The following is a 20,104-nucleotide window of genomic DNA, read 5'->3' on the forward strand; positions in this document are numbered from 1 at the left end:
TACTTTCATTGACACACAGATCGATAAGTAGTTATCATTTGAGTGAGTTATTCTAAGCCAGCAATGGTTGCTTGCTTGCTTGCTTTCTCCAGTATTTGTTTAAGCATCAGTGAAAGTAATTATAGATTACAAAGGGTATGTTGTTCATCACCTGAATTTAGGCCCTGTATTGAGAGAAAATTTGAGAAAACAGTGATCTGCTCACAGTTGCAGATATTCCAGGTGTAGCAAAAGAGGCTACATTCATCTAATGAAATGGTTTCCTGTGAATTCTTGACTCAGCTCTAATGCACATTAACATACACATAAATCGAGTCAAACTTTTTTGAACTTCAGGTCAGCCAGGTCTGAAATTTGGGTGTGAGTTCTGGTTGGTTCTAATATCACACAGATTGGTTTGCCCATCCCTGGCAGCCAAGGAAATAATGTTTTCATATGTGAATTGAGTAGATTTGTAGTAGAGCCACCGAGGAGTGTACATTCAGCTGGGTAGACACCCAGTCTCCCGTTTGCAGACCTTCATTGCATTTGCAAAATTGAATAGCGAGTTGGACATCTGAGCACTTGCCCCATCTGATTTGCACTCAAAATTCAGCTGCAGGCGTAAAAGGGAGGATGTGTATTTTGTGGGTGCAATGGAAAAAAGGAGCAAAGTTTGTGGCTGCAACTTGCACCCAGCACAGGAAATAACCCTTCTGGGAATGTATCCCCCTAAGTCATTAACAGTCCTCATTTGGCCCTGATTGGAGTAAAGCATCCCTCACATCCCTGCTCCGTGCTGCTCAGACTGTGACTGTGACCATGATGAGGCGAGCTGGGGCAACTTGCCTGATACAGCTGGCGGCAAGCAAGGGAGCAGGGAGGCAGTGGGTAGAGCATCGGCAAGGAACGTAGCCAGTGGGTGGTGAAGGGGTAAGCAGTGGGAGGACCCTGACCCCACCCACTCGCACCTTGGCCTGAGTAGATGACTGGATGCAGAGCGAGGAGTACGCTGCTCCACGGAAAGGAGTAGTAACTTGTTTTCCCTTAGAGCATGAGAAGTACTGTGCCTCTTGGAGTCACAATTCACTCTCTGGTCTGCTCTTGGGACCGCGTGCCCATGTGCCATCCCTTCATCAGGGCTGCCTGCAGAATCACAGGCTGTCCCAGAGCGAGTAACTATGGAACCCCATGGAGTCGCTTTTCCAGAGACACTTCTCTGCCTGGGAAGCCACTTTAAAGTAGGTTACTGCTCTCTGTCAGTTTTCATGTATAATGCAAAGCTGCTTTTCTCCCCCTTCAATCCACAGCCCTATTTAACGACTTCTGACATGTCAGGAGGGAAGAGATAGGAACCGAGCACTTGGCTCAGTTCTGACACTTCCCGTAGTCAAATCCTAACAACTTTTAAGCTGAACGTTTCCAACAGGTAGAACCTGGAGGTAGAACTGACAGGCATCCTAGGTGTGTTAGATCATTTATAAGCCAAAGCGCTTGACTGATTTCTGTTGTTAAAAGAGTCTTTTTTCCCCCTCTAAGGGCCTGATTCATTAAAACGGTATACTCCATATGCATACACTTCGCTGTAATTTTACCAGAAAAAGTGCTGAATCCCTCTCTTTGGATAAAAGTCTGCACGGATGCAAACCTTTCAACAAGTCAGCTCGCAGAGCCATATTCACTGCCCCCATTTACAAGAGGCAGGCTGGGTAAACCCAGACTAGCTCAGAGGTTGCTAGTCTGTTATCGCTTATGGGGTTCCACCTTTAGCGTAAGGGGGTTGTGGTATTGAAGATCAACCCCAATAGATGACCCCTGAGGGAATTAGTTACAAAAGTGGCACCCAAAAGGACTCAAACTTTAACAGGCCTCAGATACGCAGGATGAGATGATTTTAACAGCAGAGTTGTGTAATGTACATTTGCACGCTTCCCTCCACTGGCTGTTCTGCAAGAGGATAGCAGCCCACTATTGCTGCCAGTCAATGGAGTTACTCCTTTAGCCCAAGAATAGAGATGGTGGAGCTGGTGTGAACATTTTTGTCTAAATGCTTGTGGAGACCTATTGGTTTTGAATAAGTTTTTATCAGGCCTGGGAGGCAACAGAGAAAGAAAGGGGCAACTTCCTTATACTTTATAGCCTGACGGTGCAGGCCTTTGGGTGGGATATGGGAGATGCTGCTTCAAATACCTGCTCTGCCTAAGTCAGAGTGATGTGGGATGAAAAACTCTCCTCTGAATGAGTCCTAATTACAGTGGATGGGCACAGAGCTCAGATTTCTGCCTGAAGGGAACATTTTGACACACTTTCATTTCAGGGAAAACATTCAAAAGTTTTTGATGCAGAACAAAACCAGATTTCAAAAGTTGCTGCAAAATGGAATTACTGTCCTCCGGTCAGCCCTAGGAGAGAGGTCTGTGTTGAGTTGTAATAGGTCCTGGGTTCAGACACTGTAGATGACCCACAGGTAGTTATAACATGGACATAATGAACAGCAGCAGGGGCAAATAGCTCTGGGAACATTTTGCTCCACAGTTCCCACTGCTGCATTTGGTTGTAGAGCTGGTGTTAGCAGGACCCAGGACGGGGGCTAGGCGAGGCACTTTATGCACATTTGGCCAGTTTGCACATGCAAATATCATCTTGCCTGCCTATACAGTGTCTGTACAAATTTTGCAGACAAGTTTAGGGTATGCCTATCATGTTAATAGGCTTTCAAACATACCTTGCCACTAGTGTAGACAAAATGTAACCCTTTAAAAGTGTGTTAGCTGACACTCAGCTAACACATCTTTAAAGGTGTTAAAACTGTTCCATTCTAGGTGCAAAAAGCAGGTGTAAAAACAGGTCAGGAAACCTGTTTTCCAACACAACCTGTTTCTTTAATCTAGACAGGGTCCTACAGAGAGGCTTGTGAAGATTCTGCTGACAGTGTCTGTCTACTGATGCTTTTGGTCATTTTTTGCTGTCGTATATCATTGCACTCCAAACCATTTTTGTGCTAGGGCTGGACTGACAGACGCTACACCAATACAGTTGAATTGTTATGATGTCTGGTGTGGGTATCAGCCTCACAACGGAGATTGCATGGATCCCTTTTAAATGATTCCCCTTTTCTTTTAGACAAATATGTAAAGAATTCCAGGACCTATTGAGTCAAGACAGATCGCCCCTCGGATCCTCAAGACCAACTCCAATATTAGACCTCGACATCCAGAGACATTTAACACACTTCAGGTATGACCTTTGAAGTCATTTTGTGGTGCAACTTCCCAAAGAAAGACAAAGGCTTAGGTTAACTGAATAGGAGAGATCTTGGAGAGGTGAATGGGAAGTCTTTTAAACTGGATTTCTTCTACAGGAACTGATAGATATTTTGTTTCTGATTAGAAGGACAAAATTCCAAAGCTGGATCTCATAGAGTACTCCTTCACTACCCGCCGGATCGGCGGGTAGTGATCGATCTATTGGGGATCGATTTATCGTGTCTAGTGTAGACACGATAAATCGATCCCCGATCGCTCTGCCATCGACTCCGGAACTCCACCGTGGCGAGAGGCGGAAGCGGAGTCGACGGGGGCGCGGCAGCCATCGATCCCGCGCCGTGAGGACGGGAGGTAAGTTGAACTAAGATATGTCGACTTCAGCTACGCTATTCTTGTAGCTGAAGTTGTGTATCTTAGGTCGACCCCCCCCCTTCTGTAAACCAGGCCATAAAGACTCTGCATTCAAATACAGTGGCACCTGCTCTCTTATCTTCCCACAGTTCGGACTACAAGGGTGTGAACAGCAGGAAGATGAGCTGTAACTCCTCCATGTGGATGCTGCAGGTGTGAACTAAAAGGCTCCTAGTTTGCATTAACAGAGTCCCCTTCAAACAGGGCTACTTTAATGAGAAGTAGGAACCTTTCACTTTGCACCCTCAGTGTCCACATGGGGGAGTTACAGTGCAGCACGTTGGTGCACACCGCTATTCGCACCCCTGGCTTTCAAACTGTGGGGCAATGGACACATTCCCTAAGAGCTACAAGAGGGGAAACATACAGAGCACTAAGCGGCCTTAACTGAGATTACAGCCGCACTGTACATACACATAGTGCGAGAAAGTCCCTGCCCCAAATTGCCTATGGTATAAATAGATCAAAGGTGGAAGCAACGGCATCAGAGTGGTGGCCCCCTCACTTCTACAAAGGTTCTTGCCCCCTTGGCTGGAAGAAAGGAAGTATTATCCTGCCCATACCACTTGAGGTGCAGTGAGATTCAAGGCCAGATTTTCAAAGGTATTTAGTCACCTAAAGATGCAGATAGACATCTGGTGGAGATTTCCAAAGCACTGAGGTGCCAAATTCCTTCTGACTGAAACAGGAGTTAGTTAGGCACTTTTGAAAATCTCACTAAGTACCTATCTGCATCTTTAGGCACCTTTGAAAATCGGGCCCTAAGTGACTTGGCAGAGCTGGGGACGGAACACAGAGCTCCCAATTCCTAGTCTAATATCTTGATTACAAAATCATCCTTCCTCTCTTCGCACATAAACTACCATGAGCTTCAGGTAGGGTCTATGTCAGCCAGACGGCCCTTAAGTATTTTTGCACAAGACAGGGATAGTAGCAGTAGAAGCTTTACATCATCCTGCTGCTACACCTCAGCCCTGACCCGGAGATGGGGAGAGGAAAGTTAAGTCTTCGTGGTTCAGCAGTCCCTGGCCTTTCTGCTGAGACTGCCAACAAAGCTTCTGGTTACTGCCAGTGGAGGAAATGGTTTCAGTGCGGTGCACTGGGCTGTGCAAGTTATTTATTAACCACTAAATAACTTGATTGAAACGATCAATTTATTTCACGTAAGCCACTGAAGAGACATCAAATGGTACCTGCTAAGAGCTAACAGAAGAGAACATAAGACCATAAGAGTGGCCATACTGGGTCAGACCAAAGGTCCATCTAGCCCAGTATCCGGTCTTCCTACAGTGGCCAACGCCAGGTGCCCCAGAGGGAATGAACAGAACAGGTAATCATCAAGTGATCTATCCCCTGTCGCTCATTCCCAGCTTCTGGCAAACAGAGGCTAGGGACACCGCAAGAGCTGCATGTAAACTGCTCCCACAAGTAGCCATTTGGAGTGTATCATGCCAACAAATTGTATTTGGTGCTACAAAACCCAGGAACAATGTTGCGTGCTCTCTAGCACCATCTACTGGCACCTTATCTATTAACTAACTACACATACCACTCTCTTTTACGGCACAGTCCTGTAAGAGTAATGGCTTTCAGTCCTTACCATCCTGGACTGAGTTCCCACTAATAGTCCTCTGAGCCATGCAGTACTCAGTGTCTCCTGGGTCTTGTTTCCCCTTTACTCACACACAGATGCACACACACATAGAGCTCCCATCAATCATAAGCTGATATAAATGGGACCATCCTGTTGAGGGAATGGATAAGTCACATTATATGCACACAAAGCAAATGTGACACAATGCAGCTAATCACGGTATGTTTTGCACATTACATTAAATGGGATTTAAAAGGGACACAGAGGGAACGGACCTAATACTGAAGTCAAGATTCCCATCCTCCCCTTTGCTGCCCTGTGTGATACAGGAGGGCCAGGGAGCAGTGGGAGAATGGGAGAGGGGAAATATATAAGCCCTAAGCTAATTAAGGCATGGTTCCCTGTAGACTAGGGAGGGTTGCTACAGGTTAATTGGAGCACCCGCAGTCAATTAAGGCCCTGTCAAGAACCTAATAAAATCCCCTGCTTCAGGCAGTCAGAAGAGGAGGAAGGAGAGAGAACTGAAGCTTGGAGATGTGTTGTGAGATTGGAAAGACCAGAGAACCGAAGTAAGGGAGACTTGTCCCAGCAGGGCAGGGAGACTCCCTTCCCCAGTGTCTAAGGACTGAGAGTAACCCCACCCACGGGGGCAGAGGGTAAGAAACCTGCAGGGGTTGAGAGGGGTTGGGACTCAGAGTGAGGAGCAAAGCCAGACCCCTCCCCCGCTTCCCTCCTCTCCCACCTACCAGGGCCACTAGCGGGTGCCCAAGAGCAGGGGCAAGGGGTGGCGTCTTAGCACCCTGCCAAGAAAAGTGTGGGACCCACCATACTAACATTGGCCATCTTGTCACACCTGCTACACTGGGACTTCAATCCCAACTGCTAACATCCTTGAGGATGCTTAACTTTATCTTCAACGGGACTACTCAGGTGCTTAAATTTGGGCACGTGGTTGAGTACCTTGCTGAATTGGAGCCTAAAGGCAGAACTTCCTTCACCGGTCATTTGATTGGCTTTGGCCTCGATGTGGTTTACATCAGTCAATAGGCGAGGTCAAGAGGGTAAAAAATCTAGGACAATAAAATAAGAAACGGGCTTCAGCCAGACATTCCCCAGGTTAGAGAAGTGGCGGTTGTAATCTGAACCTGAGTCAGAATTTCAGATCTGTCCTCTAACTCTATAGGGGGGAGGGATAGCTCAGTGGTTTAAGCATTGGCCTGCTAAACCCAGGGTTGTGAGTTCAATCCTTGAGGGAGCCACTTAGGGATCTGGGGCAAAATCAGTACTTGGTCCTGCTAGTGAAGGCAGGGGGCTGGACTCAATGACCTTTCAAGGTCCCTTCCAGCTCTAGGAGATGTAATTTGGCAAACCAATTCCTGGATCCAAACACCCTGAAACGTTGGGATGGGCTTGGACCCATCTTTAAATTAAATGTTGTCCAGACTTTGATCCCAGACATTTCAGACATGGTTAAGGCTATGATTATGTCATGGAATCTGAGACTTACATTGACCTCCATGACATTTTCTGCCCCACAGCTGGAGCTCCCAGCCATCCCTCCTGCCCCCACAGCTCCCAGCCCCTGCCCTGGTGGGGGGACCCTGCAGCTCCCAGCCATGGTGGTGGGACTCCCTGGAGCTCTCACTCGCCGTAGGTGGCGGGAACCCTCCAGAGCCGCTCTGCTGCAACGTCGGGGGGACCCTGGAGCTCCCACTCACCACAGTGGCGAGGGACCCTGGAGCCACAGCAGCAGTGGATGCTGAGCTGAACCTGCCTCCCCATTTTGTCATGGATTTTTTTTATTGAAAGTTAGGGACAGGTCACAGCTGCCGTGAATTTTTATTTATTGCCCGTGACCTGTCCATGACTTTTATTAAAAATATCTGTGACAAAATCTGAGCCTGAGACATGGTTGCTAACATTCCAGGGTGCTGTTATGCCCTCTAGTGGTCACACAGAGAAGTAGCTGTTCATCACCTTCCTCGCGATAGGAAGGGACTTGATCACAATAAGCAGAAAGACCTGTGTGTGCTTGACTCCCAACACAGGTAGATCAGCTGGTCAACATCCACTACACTGATAAGAGAATAAACCATCTATCCCAGTGGGAGACTCACTCCCTAATTATAGACTCTATAGGACAGATTTACAAAAGAGCATGTTAGATGATGAGCCCTTTTGAAAATCTGGTCCTATTTGTTCAACATATTGTTAAAAAAGAATATATCCTTATTACCTTTGACACTATTAATCACTCCTTCATTATGTGGTGTACACTGACACAAACTTAGGCTGTAAGCTTTTGTGCAGTTCACAAACTGAGCACAGTTAAGCCTGTTCATTTCTTGAATGGGAGTCCTTCGGGGAAAAGCTCTGATGTTGCAGGAAGTGGTGCTGGGGATTTAGTGTTGCTCTTTGTGCTGATAGTGTACTCTCCACGGTAGGTGATACTCTTCCTCCTGAGTCAGCTCATGTCCCCAGTTTACTACTATAGAGCCCTGGGCTGCTACGGAGGCCACTGATTGGAACAGAAACAAAACCAAGCTTCTGGTTTTTACTGGTTACTAAAGATCCCAGAGCAATGTCTACCAAAACAGGGGAGTCTGTTCAAATGTCCCAGCCAAATGATGATATAGGTAGCTACCGTACATTTGCCCTACTCTATGCTTCCACTGCTTTCATTGGATAAGGTATTATTCTTTTCTTCCTTACAAAAAAAATTGTGCGTTGTTGAAGGCACACGGCTTTGCCTTGGTCCATCTCAGAGGACCACCTTTTGATGCTTGATGAAGTGATCGCCCTATTCATTCAAGCAAGTTATCCACTGATGTAAGTAGGTATGACTCTAGTAAAGTCAAAGATATTGCAATAATTTATGGCAGGGATTAAATTGGCCTATACACTGTCATAATGTCCAGGGCTTTGATGCTCATGAAATAAATTAATTATTCATTCTTATTATATACATCAACATTGCAAAATTGTTTTTTAAAATAAACTGGTAGCCCTTTTTGATTGCAAAGGTAATCATTAGTGGCATTATTTGTAATCTGAGCGCCAATCGTGTGCTCAGTGCTCTCCAAACATAATATTTCCCAGATGAGACAATAAAACTGAGGTAATGACCACTGGCGGTCATCAACAATTCCGTGACATTTTTTAACAAGTGTACAAACCTGCTGTCCCAGCTATATTCCAATATAATAATCTTTCTCGGAATACATTTTACCTCCTGTACTATGAGGAAGTTTATAATGTTGCATAGCTCTCTGTCCTGTGACAAAACCACTAGATAGTTATTGGAGGTTACAAACTTCAGACTTGCACTAGTTGTTCTGAAAGCTCACAAACTTTTTGGCAAACATAGAAAGAATATCAGGCTTTTGCCTGGAATCTCTCTCTCTCTCACTCTAATCTGAGCTGATTATGACTTTAGGTGGAAAAAATAAAAAACTGATGTAGTTTCACTCAGGTTTAGTATAGAGATAGTGGACTGGAAAATTCTGTTTACAGGTCTGTCGCATCTTACGCGCATTTAACATGCGCGATTTCAACTTTACGCGGTCGGCAAAAACAAAAAAACAAAAAAAAAACAAAAAAGAAGAGAAAAATAACAATTTTAATACTATACCTGTAGTGCGGGCAATTTCGCCCGCCATTGAACTCAATGGAATTTTGGCTATACACGGTTTTCGCTTTACGCGCTAACCGCGGAACGGAACCCCCGCATAAGATGAGACAGACCTGTACTCTCTTTCATAAGACAAGAACAAGGGAATGTGGAATGAAATTGGAAGGTGGCAAATTCAAAACAGATAAGAAGAAAAGCAGTGTGAGAAAAGAGTTTAACAGAAAAAAAGACTGCACATTTACATGGACAACATAAATGAATAGTAAATATTAGGACATAAACAAGAGCTTTGGAAGGGATATAAACTCCCATGCACAGAGCAGAATCTAGCCTTTTTTTATTGGGTACGATGAGGAATTTTTATCTAGGAACAAGCTTATCCCATAACTGCCAACTGCAGAGTTTCTTGCATCTGGTACTAGCTAGCATCAGTGACCAGATGGAGCACAGACAGATCTGACACAGTATTGTAATTCCTATGTTCCAATGTTTTAATTCTTCACCTCAAATCAGGCAGTGGCATCTCTTGTTGAGACCCCCTCGTTCATCAAGATACTCAAGCATGTGTTTAAGGACAGGAATAGTCCCACTGAAGGAATAAGAGTTTCTAGGTTTGCTCAAATGCAAAACTTAAGGCTCACGCAAGCTGAAAGCAAGGAAAAGCTTCAAAGAACCCCCCTGTGAGCCTGAAAACTGCTGAGTTTCACACAACTGTAATAGACAGGCATAAACCATAGGCTCATCTACACGACTGATACAACCATGTTTGTGCAGTTAGCTTCTGACATGCCTATCTGGCCTGAATACAGAAAACACAGTTTCAGCAGCTCTACACTGCAGGTGTACAGTGTGTTAACTATGTTCGACCATCCACTGATACCATGCAGCCATGTTTATATTGGTGCACTCTGGGAAAATCTGAGCAATTAACCTATACTGCGTGATCTGGATAGAGGATTTGGGGTGTTTTTCAAAATTCCCTCGCTAATGCCCTCTGAGATGGCTTCCTGCAAAGAGGATTGGGACGCAGGAAAGTGCTAAACCTGGTTACAAAAGCATAGTTAGGTTTTCCTATCTACACGACAAAAGGATCATGCTAGGTCTGAGTTAAAGGATGACAATAACATGAGTTACCCGACAGGCAGCAAACGCTGGTATATGTTGCAGAGCCATGAGTTAGGAAATGTGTTTCTGTGTCATGTATGGATATGAACTAGGTTTGGAGTTAATCATTCTATAACCTGGCTACAAACATTCTGAAAGACTTTAGTACAGACAGGACTTATGGGAGAGCTTTTGCACAGCTCCTGGCAGAATGCATCACTTAGTTCAGGAAGCGAGCACGCGAATCCTGGGAAAACTCAGGGCCATCCAAAGGCTGGGAGCATTTGTGAAACCACATTGATGCCTGCCTCTCAGCGGCTTTTTGTTTGCTTCTAGTGACCAGCCCACATATAGAATTGTATGAGTCTGCTACTACCTTTGTTTTTTAAGTTCAAGTAGTGGGGGCTCATGCATCATGAGCCCAAGTTCAAGACCTGCAGTAGCGAAAACACAGTTATGGGGTCCTAATTACCCTTGCACAGGGTTTTGTCATCAAATCTGCCACAGGCGCTCTCTAGTGGTCAAACATGACTCTATGAATTTTCAATAGAAAAGAAAAATCTCTCCAAGCACAAAATGATATTAGCAAAGAAAGTACCCAACGGGCTTCTGTAGCCTGAAAGGGCAGCGTCCATCATCCCACACCGCCTTTCGCATTCTGGCTATTCCCAAAACACTAATAAGTCATGGAAGCAAAGTAAAATGAAATGTTTTATTAGGGGATTTAAGGAAACTCCAGGCTAACATCAGCATAGAAAATTTTACATGCTTCAGATTTTAAATTTAGGCCCTAGATATCATAATGGTAGCTGCTTTCAAAATAATGTTGGCATGTGGAAAGAAAGAAAGAAAGAAAGAAAGAAAAATTGCCAAGAAAAGTACTGTACACTACATTTTTAAATGGCTTTTACTAATAACAATTTATGCCAAAAGTGACTAATGACTTAGGGAACCTCAGGTTTTAGGTGCCCAGTTTGAGATACTTTAGAGAGGCTTGATATTCAGAGGGTGTGTGCTCAGTATTTCTTTAATATCAAGCCCTTTCAAGGTGTCCCAAGTGAAGCACCCAAAACCTGAGGTCCCCCAAATCACTAGTCACTTGTGCAAATCTTGGTGTAGGGCTAACCTTACATTTGTTTCTGACCCAAAATTCCCATTGGATTTGGTGGAAGCTGTGTGTGTGTGTGTGTGTGTGCAAGGAACATAGGACGGGCCCTTTAACTTATTGAAAGTGAAATAATTTTTTAAAATGTATGGTGAAATCCTGCCCCATTGAAGTCAACGGTGAAACTCCCATTGACTTTAGTGGAGCCAAGATTTCAACTCTAATTCACTTTTCAGTACATCAAGGATATAAATATTTCCCCATTACATTACTTAGCTACTATCTTTGGATTTGTAACTGTAAAAAGCGCCCATATACAGGCTCTGGGCCCCTCGCCAATTATTTAAAATTACAAAACCAAATACAAATTTCACTCAAACCATTCCTTATGCCAAGCACAGCTCATAATCACTGCTAGAAGTCCCCACCCCCAACCACCATTTATCAGCCTATACCTCAATCCCTCTAACTGTCTTCAAAGGCCAAGTGAAACAAATGGTTACAGATTCAGTTCTGTCAGAGTGGTCACCACTGTCACAGACCCGTGAATTTTTCCCTTTATACAGACCAGCTGCCGTATATTAACAGTTGGTTAATTCATTTTAATGTAGTCCCATTTCAAAGAAGACTAGAGCAAAGCAACCAAACAACCGGTTAATGCGCTGCAGTTCACTCCACGTGAACAATTCATTAGTTTGCTTTGGTCCAGTCCCATTTCAACATAAGAACATAAGAACGGCCGTACTGGGTCAGACCAAAGGTCCATCTAGCCCAGTATCCTGTCTATCGACAGTGGCCAATGCCAGGTGCCCCAGAGGGAGTGAACCTAACAGGTAATGATCAAGTGATCTCTCTCCTGCCATCCATCTCCACCCTCTGACAAACAGAGGCTAGGGACACCATTCCTTACCCATTGTGGCTAATAGCCATTAATGGACTTAACCTCCATGAATTTATCCAGTAATCTTTTAAACGCTGTTATAGTCCTAGCCTTCACAACCTCCTCAGTTAAGGAGTTCCACAAGTTGACTGTGCGCTGTGTGAAGAAGAACTTCCTTTTATTTGTTTTAAACCTGCTGCCTATTAATTTCATTGGGTGACCCCTAGTTCTTGTATTATGGGTATAAGTAAATAACTTTTCCTTATCTACTTTCTCCACATCACTCATGATTTTATATACCTCTATCATATCCCCCCTTAGTCTCCTCTTTTCCAAGCTGAAAAGTCCTAGCCTCTTTAATCTCTCCTCATATGGGACCCTCTCCAAACCCCTAATCATTTTAGTTGCCCTTCTCTGAACCTTTTCTAATGCCAGTATATCTTTTTTGAGATGAGGAGACCACTTCTGTACGCAGTATTCAAGATGTGGGCGTACCATTGATTTATATAAGGGCAATAAGATATTCTCCGTCTTATTCTCTATACCCTTTTTAATGATTCCTAACATCCTGTTTGCGTTTTTGATTGCCGCTGCACACTGCGTGGACATCTTCAGAGAACTATCCATGATGACTCCAAGATCTTTTTCCTGATTCGTTGTAGCTAAATTAGCCCCCATCAAATTGTATGTATAGTTGGGGTTATTTTTTCCAATGTGCATTACTTTACATTTATCCACATTAAATTTCATTTGCCATTTTGTTGCCCAATCACTTAGTTTTGTGAGATCTTTTTGAAGTTCTTCACAGTCTGCTTTGGTCTTAACTATTTTGAGCAGTTTAGTATCATCTGCAAACTTTGCCACCTCCCTTTTTACCCCTTTCTCCAGATCATTTATGAATAAGTTGAATAGGATTGGTCCTAGGACTGACCCTTGGGGAACACCACTAGTTACCCCTCTCCATTCTGAGAATTTACCATTAATTCCCACCCTTTGTTCCCTGTCTTTTAACCAGTTCTCAGTCCATGAAAGGACCTTCCCTTTTATCCCATGACAACTTAATTTACGTAAAAGCCTTTGGTAAAGGACCAAAGAGCCTTTGGTGAGGGACCAAAGAGGACTAGATCAAAGCAAACTAACCAACTGTTAGTGCACGGCAGCATGGTCCCCATGGTTACCACGACTATCATGTGAAATGTCTATTTTTTACCATGACTGTGCGGTGGATTATGCATAATTTTACTGTGACAAAATCTTATTCATCGTAATGGTACATGGCAGGATATATGTGATACTGTGGCATCACAATCACATGGATGTATCATAAATGTTGCATATAAGGTACTTATATATTACCTATCATTGTAGTATCTGAGCCCCTCCCAATCATTTAATATATTTACCCATCTCGACACCCCTGTGAGGTAGAAAAGTGCCATTTTGTAGATGAGGAGCCAAAGCACAGAAAGACTAAGGCCCAGATCCTCAAATGTATTTGGGTTCCTAATTCCCATTCACCTTTCAGGATATGGGCCCAAGTGACTTGCCCAAGGTCACACAGGATGTCTGTGGTTGAGCAGGGATTTGCACCCAAGTCATAGATTAGCACCCGAACCACTGGACCATCCATCATCTTGTAAGGCTTCAGCCAGACTCCAGCAATATGTGACCTTTACAAACCTTTTCTCTGAACTTGATTGGAGTTTTACTCTCATGATGGCTCCCATAACCAGGACAGTTAGGCATAGTGTTGGGATTGGTTATACATTTGTTACAGCTCTAATTGTCTGGGGAGGATGAGCAGGGGGGGACATGAGATGCCAGGGCCACATCATTCTTTTCAGAGTAACTCTTTTAAAACCATAATTACATTACAAAGCCATTGAATATGGTGACATTTCACCAGCGACCATCCCTGGGTGATGAACTCCTCCCAACATGACTTCTTCATTATCTCTTAGTCCCCACATAATATTTAATCAAAACAAAGGTCTGTTTTCTTTATTTAGATACAGATAATTCTTCATAGACTAAGGTCACAGCAGTGAGATTTTCAAAAGCACTTAAGGCCTGGTCCACATACAGTTTTTGGACCAGAATAACTATGGCCTGCTCTACACTTAAAATGGAGGTCTACATACTATGGGTAGGGGTGTGAAATATCCAAATGCCTGAGCATGGCAGCTATGCCGACCTAAAACCCTGGTGTAGACACAGCTAGACTGGTGGAAAAATGCTTCCGTTGACCTAGCTACTGTTGCTCAGGGAGGTGGAATTAGTAGTGACAGAAAACTTCCTTCTGTCGCTCTAGTGTGTGTCTAAACTACGGCACTACAGTGGGATAGCTATTGCGCTGTATCTGTGCCCATAGTGTAAACATGACCTATGTCTGTTAGGGGTGGGATTGTTTTACTGATATAGGGCTTGTCTACACTGGCACTTTACAGCGCTGCAACTTTCTCGCTCAGGGGAGTAAAAAAACACCCCCTGAGCGCTGCAAGTTTCAGCGCTGTAACATGCCAGTGTAGACAGTGCACCAGCGCTGGCGCTGGGAGCTATGCCCCTTGTGGAGGTGGGTTTTTTAGAGCCGGAACTATATAAGCCCCGTTAAAGCGCTGCAGCTTGCCAGTGAAGCCGTGCTCATAGGTACATTGTGTTAATACTAATATAGCTTGTTCCTTTTCATCTATACAGTATAAGCATCTTTATACCAGTATGGCCTTGTCTACACTTGCAAGTTAGAGTGCATTAAATCAGCCCCGGATGCCCTGACTCCTGAGGTGTCCACACTGGCAAGACACTTAGAGCGCCAGGACTCCGTGGCTGGAGCGCTCCTGGTAATCCATCTCCATGAGAAGCATAGAGGTTGCTGCGCCCCGTCTGGAGTGCCGGGGTGTCAATGTGGACGATGTGTTGCATTACTGTGTTGTGATTGGCCTCCAGAAATGTCCCATAATCCCCTGAAGTCAAGTGGCCACTCTGGTGATTGTTTTGAACTCGGCTGCAGGCATGCGGATATCCCTTTTCAAAGCTCCGTTTCTGACAGCATGGATGCTTATCTGCTCCGGGACACAAAGCAAACCATTACTGTGGAATGCTCCTGCTGCAGAGGCAGGGGTGTGTGTGTGTGTGTGTGTGTGTGTGAGAGAGAGAGAGAGAGAGAGAGAGAGAGGCAGGGGGTGAGGGCTGATGTCGGGTTTCCTCCTTCCCCCTGCCACTGTCTGAACTTACAAGATAGCATACTGACACACTCTGCCCCCCGAAAACACACTGTCTCTCCTCCACACATACACACAACACACTCCCTGTCACACTCCCCACTCCCTCATTTGAAAAGCAGCTGGCAATCTCGTAGGATACCCATGGAACAATGGGATTGGGAAACCTGTATCATATGATGCTGTGCCTGCCCCATTAGGCATTGCAAACTCTTTCCAAAGCACGCTGCAGCCACTTGCACACTGGGATAGCTACCACAATGCACTGCTCTCTGTGACGTTGCAAGAGCTGCTAATGTGGACATGCTCCACAGTCACAAGGAGCAAGTGTGAACACACAGCAGCGCTTTCCCTGCTGCTGTCTCCGAGGGCTGGTTTAACTCCCGGTGTTCTACATCTGCAAGTGTAGACGTAGCCTAAGAGTATTGTACCACTTTAATTAAACTGATATTGTTAAAGAGGGACAACTTTTGTTTGTAGACAAGGCCTAAGTGATGTAGGAGCAGAGATCCCATCAATGCGACTTGTGCTTCTAAATTACTTAGGTACTTTTAAAATGCCACTCTTAACTTGTATTATTATTCTGAAAAATTGTACTGTAAAAATGACATCTCAGCGTTGCCAACCCTCACAATTTTATTGCTGGTCCCACAATAATTGACATTTTACTTAAAGTTCCAGCTTCTGGAGCCAAGTGATGTGAAAATTGGCATGGTGGCATGAGAAATATTATTTTCTTGCAAGTGACACTTGTGCCAGTGGGGGGAACTGGCAAAAGAAGCAAGAAGAAAATCTTTGGAAATCTTAAGTAAACGGAGAAATAAAATAACAGGTTGAAAACATTCAGTAAAAATAATCAGCATAATGGTGAATGAAATTGTTTTCTGCCTAACACTCTAGATCAGGGGTCGGCAACCTTTCAGAAGTAGTGTGCCAAGTCTTCATTTATTCACTCTAATTTAAGGTTTTGCGTGCCAGTAATACATTTTAACGTTTTTAGAAGGTCTCTTTCTATAAGTCTATGATATATAACTAAACTATTGTTGTATATAAAGTAAATAAGGTTTTTAAAATGTTTAAGAAGCTTCATTTAAAATTAAATTAAAATGCAGAGCCCTCCGGACAGGTGGCCAGGACCCTGGCAGTGTGAATGCCACTGAAAATCAGCTCGTGTGCCGCCTTCCGCATGTGTGCCATGGGTTGCCTACCCCTGCTCTGGATGATACAAAGCAACTTTCAACTGGCATTTTTTCAAGCGGGCATTTTTATTGCTTGATAATCTCTGTGATTGAGGTTGTCAGTTTCCTGTGGTTGTTTGGCATGATATTGACATGATGACAAGGAAAGTGGCATGCTAGAAACCAGAGGTGCAGAAATCAGGAGCAGGAAGACTGTAACTTTTTCAAAGTTAAAAAAAAAATCAGTACAATAGGTTTTGAAATTCAACAATTTTTTTTTTAACTCCAGTATCACACCCAAACTCAAGAGCCTTACTGATGCTATCATTACACCGCCACCTACTGCATTTATACCACTTTCCCTTTGTCACTTCACCACCGGAATGTGCAGCAGCTGCTGTCTTGATTCCATTCCTCTTGCTGCCTTCAGTGTAGATGCATGAATTGGAAGAAGCCAGGTGCATTAAGAAGTTTGTGGTCACATAGCTCTGGCGCCATCTACAGCTTTCCAATTTCCTTGACCTCTTTCAGTCTGGCTTTAGGCCTGGTTATGCTACTGAAATTACATTGGTTTCCTTGGTCAGTGATCTGGTGACACACTAAGGCTGTCCATACCGATCCTTTCTTTTTTTCTTATTAACTGTCTTTGACACCATAGATCACAAAGCATAGACTGTACTACTGGCCCAGGCAGCAATGGACAATAGAGTTCCTTTGGCTAGGATTTTTTCTCATCTGCTTGCCCAAGGTCTCTTCCATGTAGCTTTGTGCAGCTATCATTCTGTCACCCTCTCCTTGATCATTGGGAGTGAAAGGCTTGGGTGGGGGCTGTATTGCCAGTGTTGCCAGCTCTCATGATTTTACTGTGAGTCTTGTGGTATTTGATGCTTTCCTTAAAGCCCCAGTTCCAGGAGTCAGGTGAGTCTCTCATTGATTTAAGAGAGTAAGTTTCTATCCCTTGTGTTTGTGGAGAAAAGCTGAGCAATGTCTTCAACCTATGAGTTCTTTGGGGCCTCTATTTGCACCTGGATTCTCAGGCAGCAACGGGTGTCAAGGACAATGCTTTTCACCCACAGCCAGAAGGTTGTGACTTTTTTTTTTTGCAGATCCAGACCGCCACCTGGATATCCAGCCCCTTACAATCTCTAGCCTGGCCTGCTACCATATCATGTGCGCTTCTTGAGACTATCCTTGACGAACACCCAGGAACTTCAGCTAGTGCAGAACATAACAGCTCGTGTGCTAAGCAGGGCACGCTGCACTATGGTGTATAGTGGCCACTAGCTTTATATTTGCTCTCTAGTGAAATGCTGAGTGTTGTCAGTCTTGTGACAAAACATTTTACGGTCTGGGTCTTGGCTGCCTTGGCTTTCCATATGGACTCTCGTGATAGGTGAAATCAGCCACAAGATTTGAGCTCTGTGGAGCAGGAGGTTTTTGGTGGAGGTCCCTAGATTCTAGAACCATCTTTTCTGTCCCATCAGAACTCATCTTTGCTCTCCATGGTATAGAAAAGCCCATCCTTTTATGATGGCATTTTCCTAACATGTGTTTGGCTATGAAGAGAGCTGACTGGGTTAGTGTCTTTGAAACTGCAGGCTAGCTGTATAGTTTTATAGAGTTCTCTATCCCTGTAGTATCTGATACCTTTACTCAGACTCCACACATGTTCCCAAGGGCTTCCTTATGCCACTTAACCTGAGGAAAGGTATCCGAATCAAGCTCTTAGATCCTGCAAATGAAATACAAAAGGACTCTTGATGTCAATGGGAGCACTTGTGGAGTTAGGTGCCATTCAGCATGAGTAAGGAAATCAGGCTCTGTTTTAGTTCTCTCTTCAGTTGCTGGGATCTCATCTGGGAGCTGTGTGTGGTTGCTGCCAGTCGTCTGCAGCGTGTTGTGAAATTTGGATAGTCACTTATGTTTTTTTGGGATGTTCATGTTCCCAGAAGCTTGGGCAGTGGGTGCCTGTTTCTGTTTTTGCTTTTTTAATTAGGGTATTAAAAATTGGTGCAGATGGCACCACCCATGGAGAGTGAGCATGTTTTTTTTGCAATGCAATGGCACACCACCCGCCTGGGGTGAGCAGGAGTGCTCGAGGTAGCTGCCAAACTAGAGTCCAAGCCTTCAGGCACACTGGGATGTTTTAATTTTAAGTAAGGACATCATTAATACATGAGCAGCCATAATTGCATCATAACACTAGGCATGCCTGTAGGCAGGAATATATGCCGGGTGTACTAAAGCATAATGGTTATAACACATTGACCCTAAATAACTTCTTTCATGTGAAGATCTCAATGCATGGTACAAAACCCAGTTAATTTAGCCTTGCAATATTTCTGTGCTATGTTATTGCCCCCATTTTGGAACGGTGAAGTGACTTACTTAGAGGTCACACAAGGAGGAGGGCAGAAGATTTGGGAATACCTCAGGCCAAGATTTCCAAACTCAGCTGCTTGATTTTAGGCTCCTCAATCCGTATTTAGGTACCTTCATAAAAGTGACTTGATTCAGAGATGTTGAGCACCCACTGATTGTTTTGATTTCAGTAGGAGCCCAGCACCTCTGAGAACCAGGCCACTTTTATTTCAGTACCTAAATGTGTGTGCTATGGAACTGCAGTTAAATACTTTGCCCCAAGTCTTCAATCTCCCAGACCTGTGCTTTAAACATGAGGCCATCCTTTCTCCTCTGACTGGAATAAACTCACTGTTACTGGTAAAGGGAAATTATCCAAGCTTTGCAGCATTTTCAAAGGGTTAAAAAAAATTGTGGGGCCAGGTGAATGACTGTGATAAAGAATAAAGGACATCTTCACTCAGCCTCGCTGTACCTTATCAGTAAAACGGGGACAATAAATTATACACAGTGGGGCTGGTCAAAAAATTGTCTTCAAAACTGTTTCTTTTGGAGGAAGAGAGGCTGTATTATGGCGGTCGTGTGACTGGAGTGCATGATGGGAGATGTGATCCTATGAGGGAGCCCAACCTATAGAGAAGAATGGGAGGTTGAGACGCCTGATCTACAACTCCTGTGAGGCATTGAGGTGGCATTTCAGAATCAAAATATTTGGGTTTTTGTTTTTCACTGAAAACATGATTTTTTTCCACAGAAAAAGAAACCATTTTCCAATCAGCTCTAGTTATGATGCTGACTGGTTTGACACCATGTATACAGCTCTTTTTTCAACCTATACATGGTTTGCAGACAGGTGGTGGTTTTTTACAGTTTTGTTCATTATTTGAGATCTGCCCACCTGTATACACTGATGGGCTGTTGGTGAGCTGTTCCCTGGGAATATTCAATATAGTATTCCCTCTTTGCCCTTCACGATGTGACAGGTCATCTTAGTCACATGGTATTGTTTCTATTCCCTGACTTGATGACCAGAACGTTTAAAGACAGAGGGGGGTGGGGCTTGCATAAATCACTTCCACACAGTCCTTTGCACAAACACATATTCTTACATATTCATGGGCCTTTGGCTTTTCTGTAATCATGTGGAAAACAAACAAAACGACAGTGCATACTGGCAACTATCAAAGGAACTTCACGGCTTTCACTTGAATATAAGCTAACAAATATTCGTTGTGTATTCCAGTGTACACAACCCTGGCCATTCCAAAATCATAAACCAGGCCCTGAAAGATCAGGAGTGTGGCTTAAAAATAATGAGATTAACCCCTGATTCCCAACATTTGGGTTCCTTTTATTTGCCTTCTGGTATAGCAGCCT

The 20,104-nt window shown here is 44.1% G+C and overlaps 1 protein-coding gene across 1 annotated transcript in view; it reads left to right on the forward strand.

Annotated features, from left to right (window-relative positions):
• Window positions 1–20,104, forward strand: part of TFAP2D (transcription factor AP-2 delta) — a 57,954-nt gene that overhangs the window by 34,723 nt on the left and 3,127 nt on the right. Inside the window, exon 7 of the mRNA XM_024202321.1 lies at window positions 3,103–3,216. Coding sequence (XP_024058089.1) covers window positions 3,103–3,216 — 114 coding nt within the window. The remainder of the gene's footprint in view (window positions 1–3,102; window positions 3,217–20,104) is intronic.

Source organism: Terrapene carolina, unplaced genomic scaffold, assembly GCF_002925995.2.
Source record: "Terrapene carolina triunguis isolate 2854851 unplaced genomic scaffold, T_m_triunguis-2.0 Scaffold42, whole genome shotgun sequence".
Taxonomy (NCBI): domain Eukaryota; kingdom Metazoa; phylum Chordata; order Testudines; family Emydidae; genus Terrapene; species Terrapene triunguis.